This window comes from Schistocerca piceifrons, chromosome 1 (genome assembly GCF_021461385.2).
Source record: "Schistocerca piceifrons isolate TAMUIC-IGC-003096 chromosome 1, iqSchPice1.1, whole genome shotgun sequence".
Classification (NCBI taxonomy): Eukaryota; Metazoa; Arthropoda; class Insecta; order Orthoptera; family Acrididae; genus Schistocerca; species Schistocerca piceifrons.
The window spans coordinates 1,226,301,232-1,226,323,058 of record NC_060138.1 but is presented as its reverse complement, the minus strand read 5'-3'; the positions used below and the strand labels follow the sequence as shown (position 1 = coordinate 1,226,323,058).

The window sequence follows — 21,827 nt, the reverse complement described above, 5'->3', positions numbered from 1 at the left end:
TGAGCGAGCGGTTGTATATGATTGGTAAGTAGGGAGCTATTGTATCAACGTAATCTGAAAGAAACCTAATCGGTATACGATCTGGACCTCAAGACAAGCAATTTGAGTTGCTTCGCAACCCCTAAGGTATCTACTTCTAAGAAACTCATGCTAGCAGCTGTTCGTGTTTCAAATTCTGGAATATTCCATTCGTCTTCCCTGGTGAAGGAATTTCGGAAATAAGTCCAGATATAATTTTCCCATTTTCTGTTTAGGTATATTGCTACACCTCCTCGTGCTCTTTCTTTCTGTTGTACTCCACTAAATACAACATTATGTTAAATTTCTGACGTATTTACTACCTTTCAGCTTCTTCTTAGTTTCTGAGGTAACTGCAATTGTTATTGTGAAAATATCTTTGCTATTTATTGTTCTTTGAAAGCGATTCCTCTTGTATTCCATGTAGCTAATCTTGCTTTTCGAGATATTTATGTTCTTTTGCCACATTCTCTAGCTGGAGTCGTCATAGAAAATCCATCTGGTTTTCCTATGTAAATTTGGGGACTGGGAGTATTTTGAAATGTCTCTGAATGGGTTGCCAACCCAGAGTAGGTAAGATTGGTGATGGGGCTGCCATCTTCGAGTTTCCTTACTCAAACCTGCTTGTCTCCGTAAATGAGTACTAGTGCAGAATTTCTTCTGTACTCGATCTCGTAGCTATTCGGCTGATCTTCGCTCACGAGAGATTCGTTAGCTTGACGGGTAAACCAGTGGCAGGTAGAGTTGTCATTTAAGAGAGAGAGACTTTATATTTAGATCATCACCGTGCAGGGATTAATGTAAGTACATGTATAACCTTGTAAGTCCCTCGCAATGGACAATCGCTATGAATTTGTGACACTTCCTCACTGTATGAAACACAGGATGAACAAGGGATGACCCATTCCCTCATTTCTTGGGCACTTAGGAGACATCTTGTAGAGTATAATAGGACATCGTTCTTTAAACATGAGCCTTTAATATGACAAAATTGCGTTTATTGCGGAAAACAATAAGTTTAAAGACTTCAAGTCTCTTAAGATTTCAGGAAAATGCCTACTCTAAGACTTGCTTGCTAATATTGGAATAGTGAAAGAAACAGCAGGTACCATTTCGTAGGAAAGTAGAAAGACTCTCTAAGAGTCGGTCCGATGATAGATTAGATTAGATTAGATTAGATTCAGTTTTCGTTTCATAGACTTATAAATTAGATGATTCTCCTGTGTGCGGAGCAAGTCAGAAAGCATAACATAAAAAATAAAATACATTTGAATATAACACTCACTTCCATGATCGCTTGTCAGAAGCTTGTCAAAATATGTGACTACATTACAGTAAACTGGAACCGCTAATAGTTACAGAATTAATACACTGTCAGAATGAAACATAGTTATGCAAATTTAATAAATTTGTCATTCACAAAATATCTAATATTGACTGTTGTGACCCAGTGCTGCTAGAACTGAAATCTAACAGACATTTTTACTTAAACTGGTCTGACAGTACCTGCTAAGATATTCATCTATAGAGTAGAAGGAGTTACCTATCAAAACGTCTTTCAAACTCTGTTTAAACTGTGCTTTATCTGAAATCAAGTTTTTAATGGTTGCTTCCAATTTATTGAAAATGTGTGTTCCTGAATATTGTACCCCTTCTTGGCTGAAGCAAACTGATTTTAGGTCATTATGTGGATTGTTTTTATTCCTAGTACTGATGTTATGTATTGAGCTATTGGTTGACAATTGAGGCGTATTGCTCGAACAAGTTTCATTATGGAATAAATATAGTGAGGAGCAGTGGTTAGAATACAAAGTTCATTGAACAGGTTTCTGCATAGTGTCCTGGAATTTACACCACAAATGAGTCTTATTACACGCTTTTGCACTCTAAAAATCTGTACTCGATTCCACAGAGAATATGATCCCATATGACATATAGAATGAAAGTAAGTAAAATACTAAGTTTTCTTATACTGCTATCACCTACATCTGACATCATTCGCACTGCAAATGAATAAGTTGTCTTTAAGAGTACTTTTGACGACAATATGATCGCTATGCATCTCGTAGGAAGGATCAGAAACTGTAGAGGATGACAAACTGTAGAGGATCAGAAACTGTAGAGGATCAGAAACTGTAGAGGATCAGAAACTGTAGAGGATCAGAAACTGTAGAGGATCAGAAACTGTAGTCTACTTACCCGCATCGTGGCTGCCCGGCAGGATGATGGTGTCGTCCCGGAACCAGGAGGAGACGGAGACGTCGTCCCGCACGAAGGGCGGGATGACGCAGCGCAGCACCGCCGTGTTGCCCAGCAGCGCATGCGCGCGGTACACCTGCACCTCGTAGTCCTGCACCACCACTGCAACAGAAGATGAAGGCTCGCGTTATGGCCGAAACGTCTCGCGCCAAAGAATTGTTGCAAGCAATATAAAAGGGGGAGCCAATAACTACATCAAGTAAACGAGTAATAGTGTCTCATACCGTTGTACAGGGGTACCTAGTAATCCAAATTCTACTGGATCCTAGCAACTGCTTAAATGTTCAATAAAAGTCATTAGTAATAGTGACCGATGACTTCAGGTATAAAGATTCGCTCTCTTCCTGCTAGTGGCCTTGTCAAAGAGGGAAGATGAGTGGATGGAATTATGGGAGACCCTTTTGGGATGGGAAAGGTGGAAGAATCAACATTGGTGAACGGCCTCTGGATGGAGAAGACAATCGAAACTATTGCATTAAAACTCACATAATGTGCATCCACTGGCCCTGACACCAGTAATTGAAACAGTGTCTTGATGATCTCTCATTTACAAAACATTCAGGATTAGTCCTTCATTCGGATCTCCAGGAAGTGGGAGGTGACCGTGACAGGCGATTGCATAAGCAACGAAACGGTAACGTTCTACCAATTGCTCGTGGAACGTCAGAATTTGATCGTGAGAGGGAAGCTAGGAAATCTGAAAAGGGTTTAATGAAGGGTCAGTCTGCATGTAGTGGGTATCAGTGTAGTGAAATGGGAAGATGATAAAGATTTCAAGTCAGACAAATGTAGGGCAATGTCAACAGCAGCAGAAAATGCAATAACGGGAGTAGGATTCGCCATGAATAGGAAGATAGGGCAGTAAGAAAGTAACTGCGAACAGGACAGGATTATTCTCAGCAGAATAGACAGGAAACGAACGTCAGCAACAATAGTTCAAGTATAAAAAGTAACGTAACATGCAGAAGATGAAGAATGAGAAAGAATATATTAGGATATTGTATGGGTAAGTCAGTATGTAAATGGGGATGAAAATTCAGAAATCACGTAGGACTGGAACGCCGTAGCAGGGGAAGGAATAGAAGACAGAGTTGTGCCTGGTTCGAAGAAAAAGGAGAAGGTTTAATTTCGATGTATTTTACCTAGAAATAGCGAATAAACTGATAAAAACCACAAAAAGAGGAGGGACAACTGCAAACTGGATAGAGGCGCGAGAAAATTCCAGCCGGAGTATATCCTGTTTAGACAGAGATCCCAAAATCAACCACTGGATTTTTCCAAAGATCTGTCAAACTCTAATACTGAGCTCCCTATGCTTTCAATAGAGACTCTGATTTCCTCCTTTGGTGCGTCATCGCAGAGGTCTTCTATGTCCTCTTTCCGCCTGTCTGCTCTCTCCTCTGCGTTTAACAGTGGAATAATTGCCCACGCCATTACTTTTAATTTCACTGAAGGTTGTCTTGAATTCTCTATGTACTGAATCTCTCCTCCCAACGCAATACATTTTCCGATTTCTTCACGTTTATCCTACACCATTTGGCTTTAGCTTCCGTGAATTTCCAGTTTATTTCATTCTCAAGTGACGTATACTGCTATATTCGTTTCATTTCGTTATTTATTCGATCAGTAGAAGTATTTCTTCTGTTACCATAGTTTTCATCGCAGTTACATTCCTTATACCTATATTTGTCTAGATTCAGTGACTAAAATAATGCCAATGAAGCTACTATCTTCATAGGTTAAACAGCTGAAGAGGTTAGTCAAATTATCTCAAAGGATTTACCCATTCAGTTTACATGAATCAAGGTTCTGTCTTCAGTGACAATAAAGAAGGCTCAAGATGAGAGATACTTTGGAAATGATTTGCGATTTGAGTGTTTTCACAAAGATAAGTTGTATGTTTTCTTTCACAAACTCTCACCGCACAGTATCCCAAAAAATAAAACTATATGCTAATGGGACATAGACTACATATTCTTAATATATATATATATATATATATATATATATATATATATATATATATATATATAATTACTCCAAAAAATTATTAATTATTACACCCTTTTAGATGTTTCCAATTCACTCTCGAGATTTATTGTTGCAACAGTACATGTGGAGTAAATGAATTGATTAGATGTAAGGACCAATAGCACAAGCTGCTTTGAGATAGCACGTATAGCCCCATGGTGAAACTCCATACTGAAACACCATGCTGAAGAACCATGCTGTTCTGGACGCAGCATAGACGCGGTACTTACATCAGCCTGAGGCTGCCGTATCCATATGCAGCAGGTCATAATGGAACTCCGCAGCGCGCTGCGCTATTCCCTCTCGGTGGCGGTGTTTCATCTCCTCCGCGGGAGCTTCGATGAGAGTTTATTGGCGATTCCGTTCTGCGCACCCCATTGAATTTCAAATGCGACAGGGTAGCCCCGCAACCATCTCTCACGAGCCACGTAATACCCGGCTCCCCCACTTTCGTGCATAGTCTCCTCAACATAACTTTTAACAGTGAAATCTATGATATCTCTGTTCCTCGCCGCAGACAAGCATTTCTCCCAGAAATATTTGCTAATTTACTGACGTCGTTTACTGCAAAAGGAATGAGCAAGAAGGAAGGAAAATTATACTTTTTAAGTCCTGGTGTCGCCGAGATTGTTAGAGACAGAACACGAATTCGAATTGTAGGAAAGAGAAAGGAACCGGTGCGGTCCTTTTCGAAACAGCCATTACGTCAATCGATTTAAGAGACTAAGGCAAAGCAGGGAAAATCTACGCCTGGAATGCAGGTCGGGGATTGGAACTGGAATCATACCAAATGCGAGTCCACCGCACAGCCACTGCGTTGTCTCTCTCGGTTCTTACACGGCAACGGTGAAATTTCTTTATTAAGTCTGTGGTGTGTTTTATATGACGCTAAACGCAATGTCAGAAAAGATATAGGTTGAGACTTGGCACACTGTGTTACTGTTGTCTTTCCTGTAGAAGCCTCCCTGGCTCTCCTCAACTGTTGAAACCTACATCCACTTCAACCCTCTCACTGTATTTTAAACTTTGGCCTCCCTCTGCAATTTTTGCCCCCACACTTACCTTCGTTACGAGGCTGACAAGCCTTGATGCCATATGTTGTGTCCGGTGAACCGATGCTTTTTATTTTTATATTTAGAAAGTTGTGATATAAATTTCGTTTTTTACCAGTTTGGTTCAGTTGATTCCCATTAGTTATTTGATCTGCGCGTATTATCTTCAGCATTCTTCTATAGTACCACTGTCGAGAAGGTACTATTCTAATCATATCTGCACTGTTGTCTACGTTTCACTTCGGTACATCCAAGACAAATCCGTACAGAAAAAACTTTCTAACATTTAAATTTCTATTCGATGTTCATAATTTTTTCTTTTTCAGAAATGTTTTTTTTTTTTTTTTGTTATTTCCAGTCTGTATTTAAACTCTCCCTGCTTCCGCCATCATCAGTTATTTGATGCCCAAATTGCATAACTGATCTACTACTTTTAGTGTTTCATTTTCTGATTTAATTCCCTTTGCATTGCCTGATTTGACTACATTCCAGTATCCTTATTTTACTTTCATGGGTGTTCACGTTGTAATCTCTTTTCAAGACAGAAGCCATTCCGTTCAGTTTCTCGTTTAAGATTTTTTGCCATCTCTGATAGAATTACAGTGTCATCAATAAACCTCGAAGTTTTCATTTCTTGCCGCTGAGCTTTTAAATTCTCTTTCCAAATATCTTACTTCGCAGTTTTCTATGCGTACAGATTGCATAACCACAGGGACGGGACACAGCCCTGTCTCATTTCGTTCTCAAATGCTGCTTTCCTTTCATGTCATTAGGAATTACCTCGAAGAAAATGATCTATTGACATGTAGCACGGGTTCAGAAAATATGGTTATTATGAAACACTACGGGCCTTATTTTCACACGAAGTAACATTTTCTATCGAGAGGGGATGTCAAACTGATTCCATTTTTTTTTGTTTTTTGTTTTTTGTTTTTAGATTTCCAAAAGGCTTTGAACGCCGTTGCTCACAAGCGACTTCATATTAAATCGCCTGTCTGTGGAGTATTGTCCCAGTTGTGCGACTGGATTCGTGATTTCCTGGCAGGATGGTCGCAGTTCGTAGTAATCGACGGAAAGTCATCAAATAAAACAGAAGTAATATCTCATGTATCCCCAAAGAAGCGCTACATGCATTTTGCTGTTCCTCGGTTTTTTGCGAATGATACTGTAACTTAGTAAAGTCATCAGAAGATTAAAAACAGTTGCAAAATGATTTGGACAAGTTATCTATATGGTGGGAAAAGTGGTAATGGACTCTAAATAATAGGTGACATATTACGTCGTCCTTCATTTACAGTCTGGAAGACCATAACGTGGAAGTCAAAGAAATTTCAGCTCAAACGGACGATTAATATTAGTCGTTGTTCCCGTGCAGCATTCTCGAATAGAACAGGAAAGGGAAAAATTAGCGATGCCCGAAAGTGTCCCCCCCCCCCCCCCCGCCACATATGGCCTATTGTCTCAATGATCTCAGCAATTCTGAGGGAGTAAATAACAAATTATCTGACGGCTAACTTCGGAAGGTCCTCGAGGATAGTTGCAGGTAATTTGCTAACAATGTAGATAATTTCCAGAATGAGATTTTTACTCTGCAGCGGAGTGTGCGCTGATATGAAACTTCCTGGCAGATTAAAACTGTGTGCCCGACCGAGACTCGAACTCGGGATCTTTGCCTTTCGCGGGCAAGCGCTCGACCATCTGAGCTACCGAAGCACGACTCATGCCCGGTACTCACAGCTTCGCTTCTGCCAGTATCTCGTCTCCTACCTTCCAAACTTTACAGAAGCTCTCCTGTAAACGCCGGCCGCGGTGGTCTAGCGGTTCTAGGCGCGCAGTCCGGAACCGCGCGGCTGCTACGGTCGCAGGTTCGAATCCTGCCTCGGGCATCGATGTGTGTGAGGTCCTTAGCTTAGTTAGGTTTAAGTAGTTCAAAGTTCTAGGGGACTGATGACCACAGCTGTTAAGTCCCATAGTGCTCAGACCCATTTTTTTTTTTTTTTGAAAGCTGTGCGGTGAAATGGCGCTGCAGCGTCACGTATTCATTCATCGGGTGCCAAAGTTTAAAATTTTGCATTTTCCGTCGATATCTGTATGAATATCAATTTCTGATCAATGTGCGTAACTCCTTCGTGGTGCTTGGTCTTTTTGTGTCTCATACTGTATTTGATTACTATCATTTTATATTTGTCTAAATCGTTGTTGAGCCACGGTAACAGCTCGTATTGATAAAGGACGTCCCTCCGTCGCATCTTTGACTCTGTAACCTAGCAACGAGTGCTACGGCATCTCGCTATAGTGCAAAACTTGGCCCACTTGCCTGTTCTTAGTGCGCTGTCCGCACAGTCCGCCTCTCTGTCTGTGTTCTTCGTCGAGTGCCTTGGAGCCTTCGTGCTGCCGCTGACCAGTGTCTACGCCCGTACGCCGAGCCGCTGTGCGACGCGGAGCTATTGGCACTAGTCTCTTGAAGGATACGCACAATATACAGGGTGAGTCGCCTAACATTACCGCTGGATATATTTCGTAAACCACATCAAATACTGACGAATCGATTCCACAGACCGAACGTGAGGAGAGGGGCTAGTGTAATTGGTTAATACAAACCGTAAAAAAATGCACGGAAGTATGTTTTTTAACACAAACCTACGTTTTTTTAATGGAACCCCGTTAGCTTTGTTAGCACATCTGAACATATAAACAAATACGTAATCAATGCCGTTTGTTGCATTGTAAAATGTTAATTACATCCGGAGAGATTGTAACCTAAAGTTGACGCTTGAGTACCATTCCTACGCTGTTTGGTCGTGTGTATCCGAGAGCACCGAATTACGTATGGATCCAAAGGAACGGTGATGGACCTTAGGTACAGAAGAGACTGGAACAGCACATTACGTCCACATGCTAACACCTTTTTATTGGTCTTTTTCACAGACGCACATGTACATTACCATGAGGGGTGAGGTACATGTACACACGTGGTTTCCGTTTTCAATTACGGAGTGGAATAGAGTGTGTCCCGACATGTCAGGCCAATAGATGTTCAATGTGGTGGCCATCATTTGCTGCACACAATTGCAATCTCTGGCGTAATGAATGTCGTACACGCCGCAGTACATCTGGTGTAATGTCGCCGCAGGCTGCCACAATACGTTGTTTCATATCCTCTGGGGTTGTAGGCACATCACGGTACATGTTCTCCTTTAACGTACCCCACAGAAAGAAGTCCAGACGTGTAAGATCAGGAGAACGGGCTGGCCAATTTATGCGTCCTCCACGTCCTATGAAACGCCCGTCGAACTTCCTGTCAAGGGTCAGCCTAGTGTTAATTGCGGAATGTGCAGGTGCACCGTCATGCTGATACCACATACGTCGACGCGTGTCCAGTGGGACATTTTCGAGCAACGTTGGCAGATCATTCTGTAGAAAAGCGATGTATGTTGCAGCTGTTTGGGCCCCTGCAATGAAGTGAGGACCAATGAGGTGGTCGCCAATGATTCCGCACCATACATTTACCGTCCACGGTTGCTGTCGCTCTACCTATCTGAGCCAGCGAGGATTGTCCACGGACCAGTAATGCATGTTCCGTAGTTTCACTGCCCCGTGGTTTGTGAAACCCGCTTCATCGGTAAACAGGTAGAACGCAACGCATTCTCTGTTAATGCCCATTGACAGAATTGCACTCGATGATTAAAGTCATCACCATGTAATTGCTGATGTAGCGACACATGAAACTGGTGAAAGCGGTGACGATGCAGTATGCGCATGACACTGCTCGCTGACCGTGGCCCGTGTTTGTTACAACATGCAACTGAACGTCGTAGGCTTCAAGTGTCAACTTTAGGTTACAATATCTCCGGATGTAATTAACATTTTACAATGCAACAAACGGCACTGATTACGTATTTGTTTATATGTTCAGATGTGCTAATAAAACTAACGTGGTTCCATTTAAAAAAACGTAGGTTTGTGTTCGAAAACATACTTCCGTGCATTTTTGTATGGTTTGTATTAAACAATTATACTAGCCCCTCTCCTCACGTTCGGTCTGTGGAATCGGTTCGCAGTATTTGATGTGGTTTACGAAATATATCCAGCGGTAACGTTAGGTGACTCACCCTGTATACTCTAATTGGGGAGGCGTGCCGTTGTTTGGAGAGTCAGACTAGGGAAAGGCGGAGCTGCGCCTAAGGAACTAGTTGTTGACCGACTTTGTCCTCCGCACCTCCAGCGGAGCGTCCAAAACAATTAATTTTGTGAGAAGCCTCTTGAAACACTCCGCGCTAGCTGTTTGGTCTTCCGCACCGAGTGCCTTGTGAGTGCGTAAGGCGAACCTTTGTGTATTGTGTGTGTGTGTGTGTACTGAACTGGGGACCTAGAAACGACGGAGAGGCTGCGTCCCGCCGTAGCCCACAGTGGTCCACAACCCCACAACAGGCCACAACAGTCCACCAGCCTACCACCGCCCCACACCGAACCCAGGATTATCGTCCGGTTCGGCCCCCAGTGGACCTCTCCACGCTCTGGGAACGTCTCATACCAGACGAGTGTAACCCCAAATGTTTGCGTGGTAGAGTAATGATGGTGTACGCGTACGTGGAGACAGTGTTTGCGCAGCAATCGCCAACATAGTGTAACTGAGACGGAATAAGGGGAACCAGCCCGCATTCGCCGAGGTAGATGTAAAACCGCCTTAAAAACCATCCACAGGCTGTCCAGCACACCGGACCTCGACACTAATCCGCCGGGCGAATTCGTGTCAGCGACCGGCACGTTTTCAGACTCGGGAAGCAGCGTGTTACACCGCGCGGCTAGCTGCACGAACCTCAGTTGAAACTATTTCAATGTCCAAGCTTCGTTGGATTCTTCAGGCTCGTGGCGGTGGTGTCTTCTACATCTACATCTACATTTATACTCCGCAAGCCACCCAACGGTGTGTGGCGGAGGGCACTTTACGTGCCACTGTCATTACCTCCCTTTTCTGTTCCAGTCGCGTATGGTTCGCGGGAAGAACGACTGTCTGAAAGCCTCCGTGCGCGCTCGAATCTCTCTAATTTTACATTCGTGATCTCCTCGGGAGGTATAAGTAATCGAAACCTGGTGAGCAAGCTACACCGCGATGCAGAGCGCCTCTCTTGCAGAGTCTGCCACTTGAGTTTGCTAAACATGTCCGTAACGCTATCACGGTTACCAAATAACCCTGTGACGAAACGCGCCGCTCTTCTTTGGATCTTCTCTATCTCCTCCGTCAACCTGATCTGGTACGGATCCCACACTGATGAGCAATACTCAAGTACAGGACGAACGAGTGTTTTGTAAGCCACCTCCTTTGTTGATGGACTACATTTTCTAAGCACTCTCCCAATGAATCTCAAACTGGTACCCGCCTTACCAACAATTAATTTTATATGATCATTCCACTTCAAATCGTTCCGCACGCATACTCCCAGATATTTTATAGAAGTAACTGCTACCAGTGTTTGTACCGCTATCATATAATCATACAATAAAGGATCCTTCTTTCTATGTATTCGCAATACATTACATTTGTCTATGTTGTGTCCCTACTATTACTTGTAAAGTCTCGAATCACTCTTGCTGTGTCTAGCCATCATAGGTTACGTGTTATTTTGGTTATATGTTGCTATCGCCATTAATTATCGACTGTTATACGGGTTTTAAATGTTAATAGATCTTTCATTTAAAATTATCAGATTTCGTAAATACATTCCTACGTTTAGTGAGAATTGCTTTGTGAATGTTGTAGCTACCATGTACGGCTAGTTGACTGCGCGAAATTGTCGAGTGTGGCAGGCGGAGGGCGTGTCCATTCTTGGAGAAAGAGGCCGGCTCATGATAGTAAACTGCCTGTGCTAACACATGTTGTTACAAATTCCTTAGATATCGATTTCATACAAGATTAATTCCTAGTGTTTACTGTTAAGCTTGGCCTCAAAAAATAAATGTTTCTTTGGAATAAATATCTCCTTGGCCTGGCAACTTCCACTCCCAGTTTCTTGATCTCAATTTATCATTTGTTTTCAAACCCAACGTACGTAATCATGTGTCCGCAGAAAAAAGCGTGAATACTTTAGGATACATATCAACTGCGATATACATTCCTGGAAATTGAAATAAGAACACCGTGAATTCATTGTCCCAGGAAGGGGAAACTTTATTGACACATTCCTGGGGTCAGATACATCACATGATCACACTGACAGAACCACAGGCACATAGACACAGGCAACAGAGCATGCACAATGTCGGCACTAGTACAGTGTATATCCACCTTTCGCAGCAATGCAGGCTGCTATTCTCCCATGGAGACGATCGTAGAGATGCTGGATGTAGTCCTGTGAAACGGCTTGCCATGCCATTTCCACCTGGCGCCTCAGTTGGACCAGCGTTCGTGCTGGACGTGTAGACCGCGTGAGACGACGCTTCATCCAGTCCCAAACATGCTCAATGGGGGACAGATCCGGAGATCTTGCTGGCCAGGGTAGTTGACTTACACCTTCTAGAGCACGTTGGGTGGCACGGGATACATGCGGACGTGCATTGTCCTGTTGGAACAGCAAGTTCCCTTGCCGGTCTAGGAATGGTAGAGCGATGGGTTCGATGACGGTTTGGATGTACCGTGCACTATTCAGTGTCCCCTCGACGATCACCAGTGGTGTACGGCCAGTGTAGGAGATCGCTCCCCACACCATGATGCCGGGTGTTGGCCCTGTGTGCCTCGGTCGTATGCAGTCCAGATTGTGGCGCTCACCTGCACGGCGCCAAACACGCATACGACCATCATTGGCACCAAGGCAGAAGCGACTCTCATCGCTGAAGACGACACGTCTTCATTCGTCCCTCCATTCACGCCTGTCGTGACACCACTGGAGGCGGGCTGCACGATGTTGGGGCGTGAGCGGAAGACGGCCTAACGGTGTGCGGGACCGTAGCCCAGCTTCATGGAGACGGTTGCGAATGGTCCTCGCCGATACCCCAGGAGCAACAGTGTCCGTAATTTGCTGGGAAGTGGCGGTGCGGTCCCCTACGGCACTGCGTAGGATCCTACGGTCTTGGCGTGCATCCGTGCGTCGCTGCGGTCCGGTCCCAGGTCGACGGGCACGTGCACCTTCCGCCGACCACTGGCGACAACATCGATGTACTGTGGAGACCTCACGCCCCGCGTGTTGAGCAATTCGGCGGTACGTCCACCCGGCCTCCCGCATGGCCACTATACGCCTTCGCTCAAAGTCCGTCAACTGCACATACGGTTCACTTCCACGCTGTCGCGGCATGCTACCAGTGTTAAAGACTGCGATGGAGCTCCGTATGCCACGGCAAACTGGCTGACACTGACGGCGGCGGTGCACAAATGCTGCGCAGCTAGCGCCATTCGACGGCCAACACCGCGGTTCCTGGTGTGTCCGCTGTGCCGTGCGTGTGATCATTGCTTGTACAGCCCTCTCGCAGTGTCCGGAGCAAGTATGGTGGGTCTGACACACCGATGTCAATGTGTTCTTTTTTCCATTTCCAGGAGTGTAGAAGCATTTATTTATTTTTTTGTCACATACAGGAAACACTGGTCTTGGTAGACACTTCTTGAGTTACGGTACGTACCTTGTAGACACCGGAACGCTAAGCTGCTTTGGATGGTAAAATACGTTATTGACCTCACCAATTGAAGGAATTACACAATGGCAGGTCGTCGATAAGTATTATGTATCATGCACGCTGGGAATCTACTCCCTCTATACAATTACAAGGTTGTTGTTTGTAATATAAGACATGGGAGGGTGTCGTATTATTTCTAATTTCAGAATGGTGTCATGGAATCTTGATAATTGGAGTTGGACAATACAAAGATCCATCTGATAGAATTTCTGTTGGATGATAGCAGTTCTGTCGGATGTAATATGGCTAGGTGCACTAGTACAACGTATGGGAATACAAACTCATCATCATCAAGGCCTTCATAGTTTCGGAGTTCTATGGTGTTCGGATCTAACCATCCATGTAGTAGCTACACATTTTGTACTGGCAACACTATTCCAGAAGCCGGATTGTCCTGTGATTACGATCTATTGCTTATCAGGAGCTCCGGCGTATGCAGATTAAAATGATGATGAATCTGCCACCCCAGATCATATAAAATAATAGATTACCCCATGTCTACTAGCTACTGAATTTCCATAATTTCATTAATGAGGATCTCCTGTCTTTGGTCTTCTTCTTCCTGTCGTCGTCTCTTCTCCGACTCTTGCATAAACAGAATGAACGATTCTAGTTGCGTACTTCCAATAACGTATCCTGGACTAGACGCACTCCACTCAGCTGTTCTATGGCACCTTCCTCGGGAAACCGGACTGTTACTTTCCCTTACCGTACCTCTTTCCGTATTTACAGAACCTACATGACATGCCGCCTCGGCACGGTTTTCACTTTCATTTCCTGAGTAAACCGAACCCTCATTATTGGAGTTCTCTGCATTTGACATGTGCGCCTTGTCTGCAGACTGAATTCCGCCGTTCTATCTTGGTCTGCATCAATTGCTGGCTCTTGTTCCATTTTGAACGACATTAGTGTGCAGTCTCTCTCACTATACAAACGAGCTTTGCTTTTCATAAGCATTCAAATCGATTGCTACTTCCGCTCGTTTCCGATTCTAATGCATCACCCACCACAACTCTACTCTGACCTTCTTTTACAAATGTGCAAATGTGTGAGAGATCTTAAGGAAATTAACTGCTAAGGTCATCATCCCTAAGCTTACAGTCCGCAGCTCGTGGTCGTGCGGTAGCGTTCTCGCTTCCCGGGCCCGGGTTCCCGGGTTCGATTCCCGGCGGGGTCAGGGATTTTCTCTGCCTCGTGATGACTGGGTGTTGTGTGATGTCCTTAGGTTAGTTAGGTTTAAGTAGTTCTAAGTTCTAGGGGACTGATGACCATAGATGTTAAGTCCCATAGTGCTCAGAGCCATTTCGAACCTAAGCTTACACACTATTTAACCTAAATTATCCTAAGGACAAACACACACACCCATGCCCGAGGGAGGACTCGAACCTCCGCCGGACCAGCCGCAAAGTCCATGACTGCTGCGCCTAAGACCGCTCGGCTAAAGCCGCCTGGCTTCTTTTACACATTTCATATATTATGCCTATGCTCTGGAAACAAAACCTTCTCTAAAATGTAGTACACATCCCCGTAAACAAATCTGTTACACTATAGCTTGCACAACGCTTTTAGCAATGACGCAAAATTAAACAAGAAGCGACGCAGAAGACACGCACAAGGCAATATAAATATATAAAATAAATGACACAAACAATACATAAACTTCAGCATACTACAAACTGCTTAGATACAACATATAGTGCCAAAGCCGAGTCGAAATGTTCTCAGTACACCATAGTCTCACTTTGGAAAGAAAAAAACAAAAAGGAAAACACTTCACAAAACTGCCGTGATTCGAAAACCTGGCCAAGGGACACCAACTGCAAACCGTTGCTAGTTTTAGTCATAAATATATGCCAGTGTTATAATTTTTTCATATCTTCTAAATAACTTTCAAATCGTTAGCTACACCCTTATTTTTTATATATGAAATTAGCGAATTTACTCATAGCACTTTAGTTTCCTATGCCTGTGGTCGGTCGCTTTCAGAACTAAAATTAATAATCTAACTAACTAATTGAATAAGATTGAACCTTTATTGCTGGTGTACCCATGTGCCCCCACAATAAAATAAAAACAGCGAATATTAGAGGGAGTATGAATGAGAACAGTGGCGTATTTAAGTTTACCAAAAATTGACGGTTTTTATTAACCCTTTTGTAACTACAACTAGCTGATAAATATTACACAAAAATGACAAGAATCAGAAAAGGGATGGTGTTTCACTACCAAAGTGTACATTGAGGTGGAAGCTATACAAATTCTCCCCTGAATTAATCGCTTCTACAACGCAATCTGGCTATGTTTACATGAATCCACTTTGAGGTCCAACTCTAATAAAAGGGAATAAACTACGACCAAGTATACCACAAACTATGGTTCACCTGAGAACAGGGAGCTATGAATATCAATTAACCACCCCACGCCAGTGCAGCAGTATTTTACCCTCTCGCCTTGATTAAAGTGGGCAACGGTCTTTGCGCAGTGGATACACCGGTTCCCGTGAGATCACCGCAGTTAAGCGCTGTAGGGCGTGGTCGGCACTTGGATGGGTGACCATCCAGGCCGCAATGCGCTGTTGCCATTTTTCGTGGTGCACTCAGCCTCGTGATGCCAATTGAGGAGCTACTCGACCGAATGGTAGCGGCTTCGGTCACGAATACCATCATAACGACCGGGAGGACGGTGTGCTGACCCCACGCCCCTCCTATTCGCATCCTCCACTGAGGATGACACGGCGGTCAGATGGGCCCGGTAGGCCACTCGTGGCCTGAAGACGGAGTGCCTTGATTTAAGCGGCAGTAGAAAACGGCGCGCTGTGGGCGAGGAACGGTGCGCTGCCGTAACTGTAATGTTCTGACGCGTCCACGAAAATGTGTAAACTACGCGGTCTGGCGTTCTCATTATCAGAACGAGGGGAACTTTACTACCAGAGCCCTGAAGTACTGGAAGACTTCAGTGTGAAGTGCACCTACCCGCTGGTCTGGCCAAACCAATCTGACCCACAGGAAGGATGCTGCGTGTTCGTACTGACAAACGTCATACGACAGATTCAGGAGGAATAAGTTCACCATCATTACAAATGATACGTACAAGATGATACGCAGTTTCGCTGTCGGTACAGTTGGAAATTGCCACTGTCTCTTAGTTCACCACAAGATACAGACCACACACCTCGCCCACTAGGGAAACACCAGATGTTCTCCACCTGGGGAGGACCAGATGACGATAAAAAAAGAACCCCAATCACTTACCACCAGGCCTCGGTACAGGAGCTATATTAGCAAAAACGAATTCACCCGCACACTGCACAAACCAATCAGACTACCCTTTTCTCACTGAATCTCCCCTCTTAGCTGTTCTCTTAGTCTGTTGGCCAATCGAGACGCAGCATCAGAGTTCTCATGGTGAGAGATCAAGCCTCCACTTTGAATATCCTGAGAGGAGCCAATCAGCGACTCTTCTATTGTCTAAAAAGGAAGGGCTAGGGTGGTGTCGTTCTCACGATAAGCATGGCCATGTTTTGGTAAAAAGATCTCCGCCAAGATGAAACCACAGTTCTTCATTGGTAGAGGGATCTAATCTTTCCAGGCCGACCATTTCCACTATCTGAAAGAAGATAGTTAAGGGTCCTAGACAGTCATGCCCATGAAATATATGTTTTTGCCGCTCGCCAAAAGAGCTTGGCGACTTCCTGGCGTGAGGGGGTGGGAGGAGGTTCAAATGGCTCTGAGCACTATGGGACTCAACTGCTGTGGTCATAAGTCCCCTAGAATTTAGAACTACTTAAACCTAACTAACCTAAGGATATCACACACATCCATGCCCGAGGCAGGATTCGAACCTGCGAACGTAGCGGTCGCACGGTTCCGGACTGCGCGCCTAGAACCGCGAGACCACCGCGGCCGGCTAGGAGGAGGAGGCCTATAGTCTTGTCTCCACTAAACATATACACTACTGGCCAACAAAATTGCTACACCACGAAGATGACATGCTGCAGACGCGAAATTTAACCGACAGGAAGAACATCTACTTCTGTGATATGGAAATGATTAGCTTCTCAGGGCATTCACACAAGTTTGGCGCCGGTGCTGACACCTACAACGTGCTGACATGAGGAAAGTTTCCAACCGATTTCTCATACACAAACAGCAGTTGACCGGCGTTGCCTGGTGAAACGTTGTTGTGATGGCTCGTGTAAGGAGGAGAAATGCGTACCATCACGTTTCCCACTTTGATAAAGGTCGGATTGCAGCCTATCGCGATTGCGATTTATCTTATCGCCACATAACTGCTTGAGTTGGTCGAGATCCAATGATTGTTAGCAGAATATGAGGGTAATACGGAACGCTGTGCTGGATCCCAACGGCATGGTATCATTAACAGTCGAGATGACAGGCATCTTATCCGCATGGCTGTAACGGATCGTGCAGCCACGTCTCGATCCCTGAGTCGACAGATGGGGACGTTTGCAACACAACAACTATCTGCACGAACAGTTCGACGACATTTGCAGCAGCATGGACTATCAGCTCGGAGACCATGGCTGCGGTTACCCTTGACGCTGCATCACAGACAGGAGCGCCTGCGATGGTGTACTCAACGACGAACCTGGGTGCACGAATGGCAAGACGTCATTTTTTCGGATGAATCCAGGTTCTGTGTACAGCATCATGATGGTAGCATCCATGTTTGGCGACATCGCGGTGAACGCACATTGGAAGCGTGTATTCGTCATCGCCATACTGGCGTCTCATCCGGCGTGATGGTATGGGGTGCCATTGGTTACACGTCTCGGTCACCTCTTGTTCGCATTGACGGCACTTTCAACAGTGGACGTTACATTTCAGATGTATTACGACCCGTGTCTCTACCCTTCATTCGATCCCTGCGAAACCCTACATTTCAGCAGGATAAAGCACGACCGCATGTTGCAGGTCCTGTACGGGCCTTGCTGGATACAGAACATGTTCGACTGCTGCCCTGGCCAGCACATTCTCCAGATCTCTCACCAATTCAAAACGTCTGGTCAATGGTCGCCGAGCAACTGTCTCGTCACAATACGCCAGTCACTACTCTTGATGCCGGCCGTTGTGGCCAAGCGGATCTTTTTTTTTTTAAATCTCATTTTGTTCTATATTGCTCGTAGACTTCGTTCATGGCGTACGTCCGATGGCACTTGTTCAGGTTGTTCGCTGATCCGTTCACTAAGTTTTTTTTATTACAGAGGGTAGCTAAACCCTCTGACCGAACACGCTGAGCTACCGTGCCGGCAGTTCTAGGCGCTTCAGTCCGGAACCGCGCGACTGCTACGGTCGCAGGTCCGAATCCTGCCTCGGGCATGGACGTGTGTAATGTCGTTAGGTTAGTTAGGTTTAAGTAGTTGTAAGTTCTAGGGGACCGATGACCTCAGATGTTAAGTCCCATAGTGCTCAGAGCCATTTGAACTATTTGAAGTACTCTTGATGAACTGTGATATCATGTTGAAGCTGCATGGGCAGCTGTACCTGTACACGCCATCCAAGCTCTCTTTGACTCAATGCCCAGGCGTATCAAAGGCGTTATTACGGCCAGAGTTGTTTGTTCTGGGTACTGATTTCTCAGGATTTATGCACCCAAATTGCACGAAAATGTAATCACATGTCAGTTCTAGTATAATATATTTGTCCAATGAATACCCGTTTATCATCTTCATTTGTTCTTGGTGTAGCGATTTTAATGGACAGTAGTGTACATCAACTGCTCTGTCTGTATCGTCCCAGCTTCTACCATAAGAATTCACACAGTTTTATGACCTTCCCACTGTTTACACTAAAACTCATTTTACAACAGTGTCTCTTAAATGGCTTCCTCCATCCACCTTCTGCCAACTGGCTGCCTTCACGACGGACTGCCGCCCGGCCTAAGTAAATTGCTTTGTGAACCGGCGCACTTGTGTCCGTTTCTGAGCAGAAGGAGGAAAGGGCTTCTGCCAGACGTCCCTCTGCAGTTACGATCCACTGAGCTCTGCTTCCCAGAATCACTCTCACAACCAGGTCGCTTCATTCATCATTTATGGCCCCCATATCATCTCTCTCCCTGTTCTCCATCACTTTCAGTACAACCTCTCAGGCAGAAGTTCTCTACAGGTAACACACGCAGTTATAAGAACATTCTGTCCACAAATTACTCGTGTAAAAAAGTCGTAAACCACAAATACGAAATTTAGTACTGCGAAACATCGAGATCATGACCTAAAATATGAACATTAAAATAACAGTGTGTTGAAGTGAGAGAGTGTCGTGCCACCTTTCATGTTTTCAAGAAACATTTTGCTGTTCACCACTTTCTTGAGTTGCGGCTACTCAAGTATCCATTAAGGTGAATTCACACCTCATCAATGAAGAAAACACGGTCCACTTCCACGATTTCATGATTGATAACAAATGAGCGAAATCACGTAGAGCACACCGACACTTTGCTCTATCCACCGTTTTCAGTTTATACACACTACAAACATGATAAGCACGTAATTTTAACTTCTGTATCGATTTTTGAACACTACCAAGCGAAATCTGAGATCGGGCCGACCACCCAGTTCTCTTCTTGTGGGTAACTTATCCGCATTCCCGAAAACGTGCAATTAATATCTTTATTGTTAAATTGTTCGGTACTTCAGCGTCCACAACATGTGCATACGGACGACAGGGGACTTACTATTCAATAATGAAAAATTTTTGTCCTTGGGAAAACGACATGTTTACCAAGCAATGAACTGGACAATATTGCAGACGCATGTAACCTCTACCCGTTATATTCAGGTCTTTGTTAGTTTTCGGTAACACCTGTGTTGCCATAATACCTGTGCTGCTGTCTTGCTGTGGCAAACCGAACGAATACATTGCAACTCCTATTTAGAAATACATTTATGTTTTTGATCGCACTTTCCCACCGATTCACGGGCTACATTTTCCGTCCACCCCCATTCCACTTTCATTGGTCACGATTACGTCTTCCTCTCCAGTCAGTTCCATGATTAGTTTGTTTCACTGTCACTCTTGCTATTTCCCATCACCCATCTCTCCACGCTGCTCGCTGAGGAAGTCACATTTTTGAATGGTTTTCGCATTGACGGTCAATGTGTCACTGCTAGAAAAGGAACTAATCTTCCCTTCTCAAACATATAGAAAATTTAGTTTTGAAAACCCTGTTTAATTCACCAAATGAATTGCAGGCATTATTTTTACTCCTCTGTTTGTAGTAGTAACTATTCTCGTGTCAGGAACGTACACATTTACATAGTTAACAAACATTACAGTATATAAAATTTGGCCACTTCTAGCGCATTCTCTTAGGAATAATTCGAGTCATCTTCCATGCAGTAGCTTGGACACAGCCGACACTGAAGCATATGTTTAGCTGGCCGATCTTCCCTTCAGTCGCACTTGGCTTTGTCTTCTTTGTCATGGCTCCAGCTTGCCATGTTAGTCCAGGATTTGTCCACTCCTGATCTCAATCTATTCAATGGCATCATGTCAGTCATCCCTTGTCATTATTGGGTAGCAGATTTTTCAATACCCATATACAGCCAAGCTGAAAGGGGTCCTTAGCTCTCCACAATGAAAATCTGCCTATTTCATCTGTGTTTGTGAGTACGTCTGATAATCTGACAAAGCTCTTCCTGGATTGCAGCCTTTTTACTTGGATTTCGTGTCTATGCAATGGATGAGTCATCTTCTGCTTCATTTTATTCCTTTCCTTGCTTGCAGTTACGTCTCTTCGAACATAAGATGGAGATATTCGTCCTACGTGGTAAAGCCACACGCAATACATTTTAAACAGCCTGTTATAAATATGCATGTGTCGTTGAGGCTAAATCTACATGTTTGGCGTGAGTTGAGTTACACGAAACAGGACAGGCGTACTCCGCCGTAGAATGTGAATGTCGTGTGACTAGGGCCTCCCGTCGGGTAGACCGTTCGCCGGGTGCAAGTCTTTCGATTTGACACCACTTCGGCGACTTGCGCGTCGACGGGGATGAAAAGATGATGATTAGGACAACACAACACCCAGTCCCTGAGCGGAGAAAATCTCCGACCCACCCGGGAATCGAACCCGGGCCCTTAGGATTGACATTCTGTCGCGCTGACCACTCAGCTACCGGGGGCGGAGAGTGGAATGACAGTACCATTTCAAATTTTTGAATTGTTTCTGTTTGTCTATCCTGGTCTGACTGCCATCATCTAATTTCCAGTCTAGTAAGTGTCTTACGGCTAATAGAAGCTCCTGCGATTTCGTACGTATTCTCTTGACGTCCCATCCATTACAATGCAGTCCTGTAACATATCCATCGGACATATCGCGTGAATCACCAGTAAATCATCGACAGTAGTGCGAAAGACACCGACGATCGCCAGACGTACATTCTGCGGAATTCAATGCCGTATTCCTCTGTAGCTCTCTCCAATCGAAGGCAATACGCCCAGACTCTGCCAGCGATGCCCACAATAGCTTCGAAGATGGCTTCATGATATGACCGCACTACATAGATCGTCCTCCTCCGTAGAGTAGCGGTAGCGTTTCCACCTACCACGCAAGGAGCCCGGGTTCGATTCCCGGCAGGGGACTGGGTGTTGTGTGTCCTTCATCATCGTTGACCCACAAGTCGCCGAAGTGGCGTCAACTAAAAAGGACTTGCAATACGGCGGTCAAACTCCCCCGCATGGGGCCTCCTGGCCAACAATGCCATACGATCATTTCCATTTTCACTATATGGAACAGTAATTTACAGTCAGCAGTGCCAGCACGGCAATTTTATCTATAATT

At 44.7% G+C, this 21,827-nt stretch overlaps 1 protein-coding gene across 1 annotated transcript in view; it reads right to left on the bottom strand.

Annotated features, from left to right (window-relative positions):
- Positions 1-21,827, bottom strand: part of LOC124779577 (Down syndrome cell adhesion molecule-like protein Dscam2) — a 432,737-nt gene that overhangs the window by 403,635 nt on the left and 7,275 nt on the right. The window contains exon 2 of the mRNA XM_047253719.1: positions 2,218-2,379. Coding sequence (XP_047109675.1) covers positions 2,218-2,379 — 162 coding nt within the window. The remainder of the gene's footprint in view (positions 1-2,217; positions 2,380-21,827) is intronic.